General features: G+C 45.6%; 1 protein-coding gene across 3 annotated transcripts in view; it reads left to right on the top strand.

Moving 5' to 3' along the window:
• The first annotated feature begins 5,064 nt into the window (after positions 1 to 5,064).
• The window catches only part of COL24A1 (collagen type XXIV alpha 1 chain), a 234,046-nt gene continuing 225,799 nt past the window's right edge, over positions 5,065 to 13,311 (top strand). For all 3 annotated transcript variants that reach the window (XM_054036762.1, XM_054036763.1, XM_054036765.1), the window contains exon 1: positions 5,065 to 5,563. In XM_054036762.1, coding sequence (XP_053892737.1) covers positions 5,508 to 5,563 — 56 coding nt within the window. In that variant the 5' untranslated portion in view covers positions 5,065 to 5,507. The remainder of the gene's footprint in view (positions 5,564 to 13,311) is intronic.

The raw sequence follows: 13,311 nt of genomic DNA on the forward strand, positions 1-13,311 counted from the left end.
TATCCACTGTAGGAATGGGTATTTCCAATTCTTCTCTGGGTTACAAACTGTTCTAGCAAGGATGAGATAAAGAACAAATAAAGATTAAAATCACCAAGTTCTTTCTGGATCCTTTCCAGGCTCTTCCTTTGTCAATTGCAAGGGGGCTGCAGATCCCCACTGTGAGATGAAAATTCACCATGCCTCTCTCTAGGCGGTCCATTGCCAATGCACTCTTAAAATTCTCACATTGCAGTTCCCTTCTTGCATCTTCTCCCCCTCCCTACCCATTGGCTTATCACTTTCCTAGTATTTCCCGACCGTCTTTTTCTCTTCCCCTTGGTATTTTCTTGAGTGTTTGGCTAGTTTTCTCATAATTCCTGGGATGGCACATGCTACACCATCACTTAAATAAAGCCTCGCAGTATCTCAGTATCAGGTATAGAATTTCCTCTGCATGGTTTGTATTAATAGTGTATGTTAATCTTTTCAACAACTTTTTACTCAGCTTTATGGTGGTTTTTTGCTATTGAAGCGGCTTTATGAATGGGTGTTGCCAGGTCTTAGTAACAATTGCAAGTATGTTGGCTTCACTGCAACACCTTTCTCAGTCTGAATCACAGGAACCTTGTGGTCTGGAACCTTTGCTTCATCTCACAGTTCACTGCTCTTTTCTCTGCTTTCTCATTCCTTACTGGGTATATTCCTTTGTTGTTGGCTCTAAATGAATGTCTTAAGGAATCTAAGTGCTGCTTGGCTATTTTGCCTTTGTGATACATGCCACATTTAGTATACAGGCTTGAACTCAATTGCTGTTCTCTCTCTCTCTCTCTCTGTTTCTAGATGTTGTTCCTGCAAGACAGAAAAATATGTTACCCTACAGTCTGAACTCAGAACTATGTAACTGTATGCTAATTACTTTTCCAGTTTGCTAATAGAAAATTTAAAGGGATAGAATCCATTTAATAAGTCATATGTATTGTGCTCATTTTAAAGGCCTTTCCAGACTTTTAGTCATAATAAAACCAAGAGTTAGAAGATACTGCATTTCATACTAATTTCTTTAATAGACAAAAATGTATGTAACTAGAGTTAAAAACAAAAACAAAAAAACAAGAAACCTGGCTTGGTTATTTCAATTCTGTTCCTTTCACATTCTACACAGAACTGAAAAGTCTTAAAAAAACGGGAGTCCATCTTCTTTTTAATTTAGCCAGTTAATTTAGCCATCAAAAACATGCTGTAATTCCTTCCATTTCTTGGATTTCCTAAATCCATATTTGATAGCTTGGCAATTCTTTCTTTTACCAGAGCAGTGTTATCTACTTTTTGGCTGCCACTGATAGAATTCTAAATAAACATTTTGCTACATTACATTCCAACAATTTAGGTATGTAGCCTACCACCATATATTGTGATGTACAGGGAAAATAAATCTCCTAAGAGGGCTCAGTTGCAGTGTGGATCTGTTGCCAAAAATCTCACATTGTGGGACTGAACCAGAAAATATGTACAGGTCTCATCCTACTCCCAGTGAAATCAATGGTAAAACTCCCCTTGATTTCCATGGGAGAAAAATCAGACCCTAACTCTGAATCATGGCCTAAACAATGTTATGCCCTACATTAATGGGGGAAAATCCTATCCTATTATATCAAGGTCTTGGAAAAATTCTGACCATTGCTGTCTATAGAATTTCCTTTCTAGAAAGAGAATCAGCTGTATGAACCATCTTCTATGCCTCAGACCAGTTCACATCATCTATAAGCCATTCCTGCTCTGTGCTTTGAAAAGTGGAGTTTAGCAGTGTGTCAGTGAACAAGCTGGTTCATGAAAGGAGAGAACTGCTAGAAAAAGAAAAAGCTGAAACAGCCTGCAGCCCTGGAAGAAAGGCAAAAGCAATATTGAGAGAACTAATTTTAGATCCCAGTAACCGCAGGATTTGCTTGAGAGATAAGATAAATCAGTGATACACTGAGGTCAAGGAGAAATGGCAAGAGATACTGAAAAACTGGAATTGGAAAAAAATCATCTTAGGAAGTGCAACTCAAATTTCACTGTCCATTGCCAAGGCAAGTTGACAAATTTGGAGCTCAAGCACAGTTTTTATTGCTCAAAAATATACAGACCACTATATATAGTTCTGGAGATAAACACACGTAACTGGATAGCTTTAAACATAGGGGATTTTGTCAAAATGCATGGAAGGCTGTTATTGATTGACTTTTAGTACAGTATAGTGATTAATACATGATTTGCAGTATATTTGAAAAATAAGGCACTGGACAAGGAGTTGGGAGACCTGGCTTCTGTTTTCAGCTCTGCTACTGGCTTGCTGTGAGAACTTGGGCAAGTCATTTGATTTCTCTGTACCTCAGTGTCACCATCTGTAAAATGAGAGTAACAGTGCTTACGCACTTCTGTTTTGGGAGCTGTGGGTGAAAAGTGCTGTGTAGATGTGTTATTTTTCAGTGACATTAATTTAACAATAAATTGACAAATCACGTTAGATACCTTAAAAATACAAAAGGTGGTTGGCTGCCAGCACAGGTGAGGAACATCAGGGGAAGTGAGAAACTACCTCACAGCCTCACCTGAGTATGGACACAGCTAAATCCTACCCTGTGATGTGGGAGTGCACTGGTTGAAATGGGGGCCAAAAAAGAGGGTGCAAGGAAACCCTTCTCCTGTTCCCCATAGCCACCCCTGAAGCTAGCTATGCAAATTGTGGGGACACTGGTATGTGTGATGAATGGTGCACCACACTCCCATGAGGGCATAGTCAAAATCATCAGCCCGTGGGTACGCTGTGCGTACAGTAAGCCTTAGGCATGCTGCTCCTTTGTCAGCACAACTATGAAGTGAGTTCCACCATGTAGTTACTCTGTCCCATCTTGCCTTGTGCTGGCAGGATGGCTCCCATATGCACCAAAAGACCGGCACTGCTCTACTTCATGTCGGTGTGAAGGGCAGGATTGATCCAGAATTCAACCTTCCCCCAAGGTTTTCTCCATCACTTTCTTACATCTGATGTTAAAGAGTTAACATGTCACATTGTTTAAAAACTCTCGTTATATAGCATCCAGTTTAAGTGGTTCATAGACTTTTGCTGATTCTTGGAAGTTCCAAATGAAAGATCTAATGTACCTGTTTTAGCTCAGCTTAATGCAAATACACAAAAACTAATTGCTTGATTGGTTACACTGTAGTTGTTGGAGCTCATTCAAGTGGGGTTTTAAATCGAAATGCTAACAGAACCTTCACTACAGATCTGGTGAGGCCACCACTATAATACTCTAATGAACAGGTATTCCCACTTTAACAAACACATACATAGCCATGTTCAGCTGCTGATTTTTTTATGAAAGAAATGTGGGTAGGAATACAATATGTTGTTGACTTTTCTTCCTTTCCTTTCAAAAACTGAATAAATAGGAAATATCATGGTAGCCAGTGGGACAATATACATTTTGGATGTTTCCAGATGTTGAAATAGGAATATATGTGTGTGAAGTTAAATGCTTAAAACTTTAAGATAACTTTTCTAGATCCACCTTTATTCTCTGGAATTGTAGCCCTTGTTAGTGCAGAAAAATCTTTAATGTCCTCACCCAAATAAAACTGCTGAAGTCAATGGGAATTTTGCCCAAGTTAGCACTGTGGGAGCTGGTCATTTGGCTTTGTACTACTCTTTCTGTAATGTATATAGTGCACTGTCTTGTATTATTCAATTCTATACCAGGCATGTTTTGGAAGGCAGGTTGACGCTATGTAAGATAACACTATATAATATATTGTTACTGAGGCAGGGTAGGAACATTGGAAAAGAAATGAAAAAGACAAGGCAGAAAAGGGTGTCCTCTTTCTTCTGGCATTATAGAGCTTCCAATTTACATCTGTTCTTCATACATTTTCCAGAGGGAGTTTTCTTAGATCCTGGTTTAATTACATTTGAGATGCAAAACCTCCAGCAAACTCATTTTTCTCTATATATCATTTCATCCTCTTTTTTCCCCATTCCCCACATTTTATTTGAGCCTATATCTTTCTGCCAGGACTTTGCTGCTGAACCCCAGCAGGAATCTAAGCAGATGCTAACCATTTAGCTTTATTAAATACATTCATCAGTTTTATGTCTCCCCTCCCCTTCATTTTTAGCCTGAGGGCACCACTGCTAATCCGTTTGGGTAACATACAAACAGCAGATTGGGGTAAGGACTGAAAAATTCTGGTGTCATTGATTTGCTCCAAAAACAAAATGAAACAAAACCTCCCCTCTTTATTAAATTGGTCATACTTAGAAAGAAGGATTCACTGTATAATGAAAAGGAGACTTGGCAATGTCTCTTTATTAAATGAGTAAATATAAGGTGACAAGGCTGTAGGTAAGTGAGGCTGTCATGGAGCAGGACAGCGGAGTTTAGCCCAGGGCTTCAGTCAGTGGGCGCTGGAGCAGGACCATGACAAGAAAGGGAAGTGGACTGCTGTTATCCGGGCTACATTCCGCTCCCAGGGACGTAGATGTAAATCAGAGGGGCTCTTAATTACTTCATTGGCCTTACTCTCATTTACCTTGGTGTAGAGCTAAATCTGGCTACCTGAGAGCTTTTGGGAGAAGGAGGGCAAGGGAAGGAGCCGACCAGAAAGGAAGTGTCTGGGGGAGAAAAAGCAGATCAGCAAGAAGGAAGGCGGGAGCAGGGACAGAGAAGATGCTTTAAGAGGCCACCTCTGGACAGATGCGTTCGGGAAAGGATCACAAAGGCTGCGCGACTCTCCTGGCCCTTCAAGAGGCGCAGGGCTCCCAGGAGAGCCGATGCAGCAGGCGGCTGCTAGAAGTTGCAGACAGTGCTGCGGCCGAGAGAGGAGACGGCGGCAGCTCCCTCCCCAGACAGGAGCCCCGAGACCGCGTGCGCCCCGCCTCGGGTCAGGCGCGCGCTCTGCGGGGCTCTGCGCGGCTCGGCCGAGGCGGGTTTGATGATGTAATCGCAAATCAGGGAGCGGTGAAATTTAACACCGAGCGCGGGCGGGGAGGGTTTGCCTTGGGTCGGCTGGCGGCTGTGCTCCCCAGCCAGAGGCAGGCTGCGCTCAACGCTGCACGCCTGTGCATCGCCACTAGACACCTCGGCCAAGTGCTTTGCAAAGGCTCTGGTAACCTGGGCACCGTTTCTTCACCCCAGCCAAGGATTTCTCCTGCACGTCCCCTCCTGGCCCGCCCCATCCCCGCCGCGGATCGCCGAGTCCAATGCAGGGCTCCGCGGTACTTGCAAAGGCTCCTGTCTGTGAATCACGTGTGAAGCCGAGCGCTCCGCTCTTGTTTATACTGATGCCAGCCTCTCCCTAACTCCTCCGAGAGTGAGACCCCCAAGTCACGCCCCTTCACCATGCGGGGGACGCACTAGGGCTTGCTAAGAGCTCGGAAGGGACCTCTGCTCTGGGGTTGATTTCATGGACAGTACCTGAACCTTGAGCGGTTTGGAGCTGGCTTCTGTTTTCGGTTAGATCTTCGCTGCTCGGACAAATGCAGACAAATGCATTTAGGAGCAAAAAGGACAAGGACTGGAAGCATCTCTCCCACAGCAAAAACGTAAGTAAGAGCCCAGCAGTCAAGGGTATGTGTGTGTTGTGGGGGTGGGAGTGAGGATTGCAGTTCGCTGCATACACAGCGCTCGTCTTGTCAGTGTCTGTGAGCATTGCAGGCAGTTTATTTTGGAGCTACGCGTTCCCCTTGTCTTTGCAATTTGTAAAATGCCCTGTTTAAAAGGCCTTCTGCCAGCGGGTCTACAGACGGTTTATGTTAAAGCAATCAAACCGCGCAGAAAGAAAAGTTTATTGGCAAGTTTCCCACTGCCGGCTAAAACAGGCTTCGCGGATTTAGCGACTTCCAGGTCTCCCGCTTCCGAAATGAGTTACGGGATTCACTTATCTTCAAAAACCAACAAAAAACAAACCCCGAACTGCCAACTCATGGGCTTGTGAGTTCTCCCCTGGACGGGGGGGAATTCTGCGCTCCAGGCGTTCTCCCGGGTGGGAGACTGATGAACGGTGCTAGCGTGTCTCTGTTTAGCCTAGTAATGAGAGCACCTTTAAATCGAGGGTAGCAGTTGATGGAGTTTCCCGAGTTATGAATCGAGGGGGTTGGGGCAAGGGGTCGATAAAGAGATGACTGAGTGTGTGTGTTTGTCCGCAGCTTTCTGAGGACACAACAATAGTACAGGAGCTGCTGCTGGGCTAAACCTCCCTGCTGTGAGCCCGGCAGGGGCTGACAGGCTTTGGCTCTGGGGCCGGGGGAGACCGCTCTGGCTGATTGTGTTGTCACTGGGGAACTGCTGCTGATGGAGAGAGGGCAATAATGTGAGGAAACTAAGGGGAAGTGGTATTTCGACTTCCTCCCGGCTAGGGCAGACCCTGGCGTTATTTTTAGAATCGAGGATATGCTCAAGTGGCTTTTTTTCTACGCACTTGTAGGGGGAGCTGCTAGTCCTTAGCTGCAGCCCCCCTCGCCTGTTCAGCCGAAGATTGATTACTCGGGCTAGTGGCTATTTAAAGAGTCTGCAGAAATGAATCATTTCGTAATAGCGATTGTGAAGTCTGCAGCCTCCTAGCGAAGAGCCGGGGGGCGGAAAGTTCCCAGATCAGCAGTTCGCCGCCGCGAGAGGGGAATTGCAAAGACGCCCTCGAATATTTTTATGGACTTGTATGTGCGGGGAGGGAGGGCAGCCCAAATAAGAGGCGCCCCCCCATCTTTACGTGCAAATTATGCCAGAGACCCAGGTGGCAAAAAATAGGTACAAGTACTTTCTTCGTGACAGTCTCTCCGAAGAAAGGGCAGGAGGAGACGGGGCGAGAGGGGGTTAGGCGTTGGGGGCGGAGGTTTTGGGGGGCAGATGCCTGGCTGGGAAGTGTGCGTTATAAACACACCTGTGAGTTGTTTAAACACGTAAGGAGGGGTTGAGATCAAGGCAATGAATCCGATCTGATCACTCCGTCCGGGCGCAGTTTGACTTCGCTCCGTTTCTCCTTCGCAACGGATCCGCGTCCCAGCGAGCCTCCCGCGCGTTCATTTCGTATAGAAACGTCTGTTGGTCTCGTTTCTATAAACAAACACTCCGGCTTGCCTGGTGGTCTCTGGCTCGGTGAGCCGCACGGGCACTGCAATGCGTGTGTGTGTGAGGGGGGTGTTGAGATTTGCACTTTAAAAAGCCCGAAACCCCCGTTTCACAGCCCGGCGATGGAACGTAGGCTCCGTGTTTGACACGCTCACTCTCGAGGAGCCAGTTCGCTTTGCTTAGGTACGTGTAGCTCAAGTGTGCACCGACTGGGGCAGACGCAACATCGGTGAGCCCTGCCTGGAAATGCCCCACTCCCCGGAGACCCTGTCACCAAGGGGTCCAGGCTCCCTCTCACATTCCCGGACCGGCGAGCTAGACAGGCAGGGGGCTGGGACGGGTTTGATAGTGGGGTGCTGCCGATGGAAATTACTTCCGCACCCCCAGCTCCAGATCCGGCGCACACCGGGTGCTGTTCACATTGTGCGTGCGAGGCTACACCCCCCGTGTCCGCTAGGAGCCCTCTGTGCTGCCGGGCAACGCTGATGCGTTCGCTGGGGCTGCCCCCGGGGGAGCAGAGGGGCTGGGCAGCAGGCATGGCGGGGAACTAGGGGACGCTGAGGGAGGAGTGCGCGGCGGAGCTCGGTACTGCTGCTCCCTGTCACACCTGCAGGGGGGGGGGGCATAGCGGGGCTGGGGAGAGGTATGGGGGGGTTGGGAAGGCGCAGCGGGAATTGATGGGGGAAGCGGGCTGAGTAGGGGCGCGCAGGGCTCCCCAGGGCAGTGTGTGTGGAGTCCTTGCTTTGCTGGTGGCCCGGTGCAGACCCCCGTTCAGCTCCGCTGCCTTGGAGCACCGCCGAGCCCTCCCGGGCAGCGCTGATGGCTCAGTGGAGTGGGGCTCCCCCCGCACAGACCCTGCCCCTCTGGCTCAGGCCCCCCACAGCCCTGCTCCCCTTCGCCCTGCATCGTGCGACAGCATCAGGTGGACCCCAGCGCGGGGTGAGCAGCACCGAGGGGGAGCAGGGCGCTGTGGGGAGCGTGGTGGGGGAAGCGGAGAACTCAGTGGTTCCCTAGCGCTGAGGTCTTTGATGAGTCCCCCTTCCCCCCCCCCCCCCGTGGTTTGTCATTGCAGAGTTCCTCTAAACTCTGCTCCCCAGCTCCTCATCTCAAGCCCGCTTCTCCACGTGCACCGCCCAAATCCCCCCACCTCTGTTGTCCCCTCATCCCCTTCCCAGCAGCCACTCCCATATCCCCTACAGATTCATAACCCCCAACAGATTATCCCTATGCCCCTGTCCATACCTGCTTTCCTGTAGCTTCTCTACATCCTCCCTTGTCCATCTGTCCCCGCCAGCACCTATACCCCCCCAGCCTCATACCCTTTTCCATTCCATGCACAATCCATCCCCACTACCTGCCCCTCCCTATGCCTTCCTAATACCCTACCACATTCTGCTTTTCAATGGGAAGCCCAGCCTGGAAGGGGTTATATATTATCAGGACTGAAAGGCTGGGGCCTATGGGGGACAGCAAAGTTGTGTGGGGTGGGGAACCTGGGGGCAATCCGGGCTGTATGCAAGGGTCTAAGAGGGTGTGCGTGGATTGTGGCTCTGTGGGGGTTGCTGCCTGTCAATGATGACAACTAGTCGTGTGAATAACTATCAGAGTTGACATATACACTATTTATTAAAAACCTGGGAAATTCTCACTAACAAACCAAAACCTTTGTTAACAGCTTAGGTTGCTGAATTACTGAAAATCAAGGAGCTCATGAGGTCAGGCAATCTATATTCAAATGCCTCCTTACTTCCACAACTTCTCTTGCATTTGCAACATATAACTACCACTGTGCACACACCAAATTCCTCTATGTAGCACTAAAACATACAACTTTATGATTTCATACTTTTTTCATGTAAAAATAACATTATAGACTTTATCAGTGCACATCATCTGTCAAGTTTATATGTTAACCTAGCTGTGGTCAGAATTAAAGTTGCCTGTAAGTCTGAGTGGGCAGCAGAGGCATTTGGTTTGTACATTGTGACTAGTTATATAGTGCAAGTGCAAGGGAGTTTGTTGTGGAGGTGAGGGATCTTTGCATGATGTTTAGCTATTAAGACATATGAATGTAGGTTGCCTTAATTCAGGATCTTCTTGATCTTCAGTGATTGTGTTGGTCAGATTTCCCCTTGAGCAACCTTAAATCTAAGGTAACAGGTTTTTTAATGTGGGATTAAACAAAATTGTAGAGGGATCTTAATGCTAGATAAATTCAAATACATTTGTTAAAGTAGTACAACAGCACAAACTGAAGTTTACCTAATTGTGTCCAAAACTTGTGGTGTTCAGCTAGTTTGAGCGCTACACTAATGCAAATAATAAAATAATCATCGTCATCATTTGGTTTAAATTACTTTTGTTTTTTAAAAGTCCAGACACACTGTGTGCTACAGGATTGTCTCTGGGTTTAAGCTGAAGTAAAGATCCTGCTCTGTATTCTGTCATTTTAAATTCTACCCCTGACAGCTGTTTAAGCATGAGGGGTGCCTGTGTCCCAGGCACTGGCCTAGAACTGCTGCCCACTATTTCTTACTATCTGACCAAATTGCTCCTCCAGCTCCCCTTCCCAAGCCCTGCATTCTCTGAATTAGGCCCTCAGATGGATTCATGGGTAATTCAGGGCTTTGCAAATTGCGTCCAGATGGGGAAAAATCTGAACTATTTGAAATGGGATGGAAGAGTTTGAAAAATCTCATACATTTGTGTAACACAGCAACATGAAAGTAGCAGCGGGGAAGGAGTTTGGCTTCTTGGGAGACTGCTGCTGCTTCTGGGACACTGGGGTTGGTTTGCACATTCCTGGCAGGGGAGCTGTCTTTCCCTGCCCAATAGCCTTGTGTCAGAATCAGTAGCAATCCATCCATTAATAAACTTCATGTATGTCGCCAGCCAGGGAGAAAAGTATTATAGGAAGCTCCGTCTGGCAGGGTTTAAACAACATGACATATTTATCCAAGATAGTTGTGTTTTCTTAAAGGGCAATGAGAGAGAGAGAATGTGTGTGTTGAGGGGGTTTTATCTCAATTAGAAACAACGGGCAGATGAGTACCCTCTAATGTTTGAGAGAACTAAGTGTAATTCAAGAGCCAGATCCTGCTTGCCTTACACACAGAAATAATTTTGGGACGAGTCTTGCTTACTCTCAGAAATAGTCCCATTGACTCCAGTGAGTTTACTTGCATGAGTACAGTTAAGGGTATTTTGTCCCCAGGTTAGCTGAGCAAGTAGAGAGAATAAGCACCTTCTGGGATAATGAACAGGAGTACTTGTGGCATCTTAGAGACTAACACGTTTATTTAAGCATAAGCTTTCGTGGGCTACAGCCCACTTCTTCAGATGCATAGAATGGAACATATATTGAGGAGACGTATATACATATACAGAGAGCATGAAAAGGTGAGAGTTGTCTTACCAACTCTGAGAGGCCAATTAAGCAACAGAAAAAGTGATAATGAAGATAGCCCAGTACAGACAGTTTGATAAGAAGTGTGAGAATACTTACATAGGGAGATAGATTCAATGTTTGTAATGACTCAGCCATTCACAGTCTCTATTCAAGCCTAAGTTGATTGTATCTAGTTTGCATATCAATTCGAGTTCAGCAGTTTCTCGTTGGAGTCTGGTTTTGAAACTTTTCTGTGGCAAAATTACCACCCTCAGGTCTGTTATTGAGTGACCAGATAGGTTAAAGTGTTCTCCTACTGGTTTTTGAATGTTATGATTCCTAATGTCAGATTTGTGTCCACTTATTCTTTTGCGTAGAGACTGTCTGGTTTGGCCATTCTGGGATAAGGAAGTGTTTGTGTTAAGCAAATAAAGGCCTCATGGAAAGTACACAATTTTTTGTCATCTAGAAAGCACCTTTTTGAGGGGATGCTGTTAGGTCAAATGTGGTTCCAGTGTTCCCTGTGCAGGGTATGCAGTAATGTACCTGATCGTGCATTTCTTGCACTTCCAGGCTCCGTTTGAGTTCAATTGACAAAACCTTTAATTCTTAAATGTGAACCATATAACTCTATGATACTTTTATTTACTGACTTTTTGCATTTGATTAGCTGCAAGTCCTGAATTGTTGTTTTATTTATATCTTATATTGGTATCACTGTCTATAAAATGAAAAAAACCCTAAATTTATTAGTGAAGAGGAGGATATAGAGGAATACTTTAATGAAAGGCTTTCCTTGGGTAGTCCAAATGGAAGCATTTAAGATACTGTGGATAGCAGAACTGGTTAAAATAAAAAAGAATCAGGTAAAAAATTCACAAAACATTTGTAGTAACTTATTTTCTTTTATTTTTCTCAGTTGTTTTATTCCAAATTTTGTCAACATTCAAAAAAAAAAAAGTTCTTCTAGGTACATATTACATGTGTTACCTTATACCAAATCCTATTCACAGTGCACAGCCTGAGTAACTTGGGTGTTCACAGGGGAGTTGTGCAAGCACCGGGGAGGGAGGCATCCTTCCTCCAAATCCATGGTGGAGTAGCAGAACTTCTCTCAGGCCACTACTGTAGTAGTCCTTGTGGCTGTTCTGTTGCAGCACTCTTCTTCAGAGAGGAGCGGAGAGGAATGGTACACTGGCCCCATCTCATCCCTGGCCTGCTGCCCATTCTCTCTCTGTACTTGCAGTGCAATCAGTCTATATGGAGCTATTCTCTGCAGCACGCAGAAGTGTGGACCTCCTGCAAAAGTTCCAGTCATGCTGCCCCCTATTCTTTAGTGTGCAATGGAACCACACCAATTCCATTGGACTCTGGGAGGCCATACTACTATGAACTGGGGATATAGCAGTCTGAGGTGGAAAGAGATTGTGGAGATTTGGACCACTCCATCCGCGTTGGGTGTATGTTTAGCCCCCGTCAATTGATTCTAGGCTTCTTATAATATGGAAGCTGCAGAAGTCATGATAATTGATCACATAGCAATGAATGAAGATCAGGTGCCCTTGCTGGTTCTTTTCGATCTACAAGATGCCCTCAACATCACTGACTGCAAGGTGCCATAGAGTTGCCTGAAGAACCTAGAAGAACACAATGAGGTTGCACTTGGAGAGATCTCAGAGGCGGTAGTGGGCAGATGTCCAGGTCTCACATTCTGTTGCCCCTCTTGTTTAACATGGAGATTGGTCCACAGGGGCAGTTACTGAGGATGTTTGGGTTGCGATATGTTCAGTACGCTGAAGATACCCAACTGTCAATCTTCATTTCATTGGACCAGTCTGATGTGATGGTATGACTTACCAAGTGTCTAATGAACATTGGGAAATAGACCAGGGCTAGCTGACTGAGAGACCAATCATGATAACATTGAGATAATGCTTGTAGGCTGGGAAAAACAACAGAAACAAAACGGAGGAAAATATATCAGCACCTCTTAGTCAGTGAGGTGTGTCTGCAGCTTGTTTAAGGTTCACAACACAAGGATCTTGCTGGATCCCTAACTGCTCCTGGATACTCAAATAACAGCAGTTTCCAAAAATGCTTTTTTTCTCCTCTGTGCTTGGCAAGAATGTTGTTGTGTCCTTTTCTCTCAAGTGTGGACATCACTGTGGGATCCATGCTTTTGTCATCTCATGATTGCATTATGATAGTGCAGAACATGCAGATTTGCTTGTTAAGCAAGCAGCGTTTCACCCTGTTTCACATTACTTCTGTGATCCATGATCTGCACTGGCTAAGAAATTATTTCTAGGTGAAGTCTAAGGTGTTGATGTCAACCTATAAAGCCCCAAATGGTTTGGGTCCCATCACCTTGTACGACTGACTCTTTCCCCATATTACAGCTATTGTTCCAGGCACTCAAGCTAATAGCCCCCTGGTTGAATTGGGTATAACAGCCAGGAGGTGAATGTGAAAGGTCTGTGGCTCACTAATGCACTCTCTGCTTGGTTGATCCAAGCCTGAATTTGGTGACCTGAAACACTCCCCTATTCTCTCAGAGGACTGAGCTGGAGTTGAAGAAGGAAGTTAAGATGGAAGCCATGCTGATGGTTGGAAAGGATGTATGGGAAGTCTGTTAAGATTTAGTATTATGGTAAGATTTGTGTTCATAATGTATGTAATGTGATGAGAGCTTAAAGTAGGAGCAAAAAGATAAATTGAAGTCTGTAATGAATGAATTTTAATAATATTTTAATATGTTATAAGGGAGGTAAGGATACTGATAAATTAAAACAGAAAATGCTCTCTCCTACAAAAACAAATTGCCCTGTTTTGTAGGTC

The sequence above is a fragment of the Malaclemys terrapin genome, chromosome 8 (genome assembly GCF_027887155.1).
Source record: "Malaclemys terrapin pileata isolate rMalTer1 chromosome 8, rMalTer1.hap1, whole genome shotgun sequence".
Taxonomy (NCBI): Eukaryota; Metazoa; Chordata; order Testudines; family Emydidae; genus Malaclemys; species Malaclemys terrapin.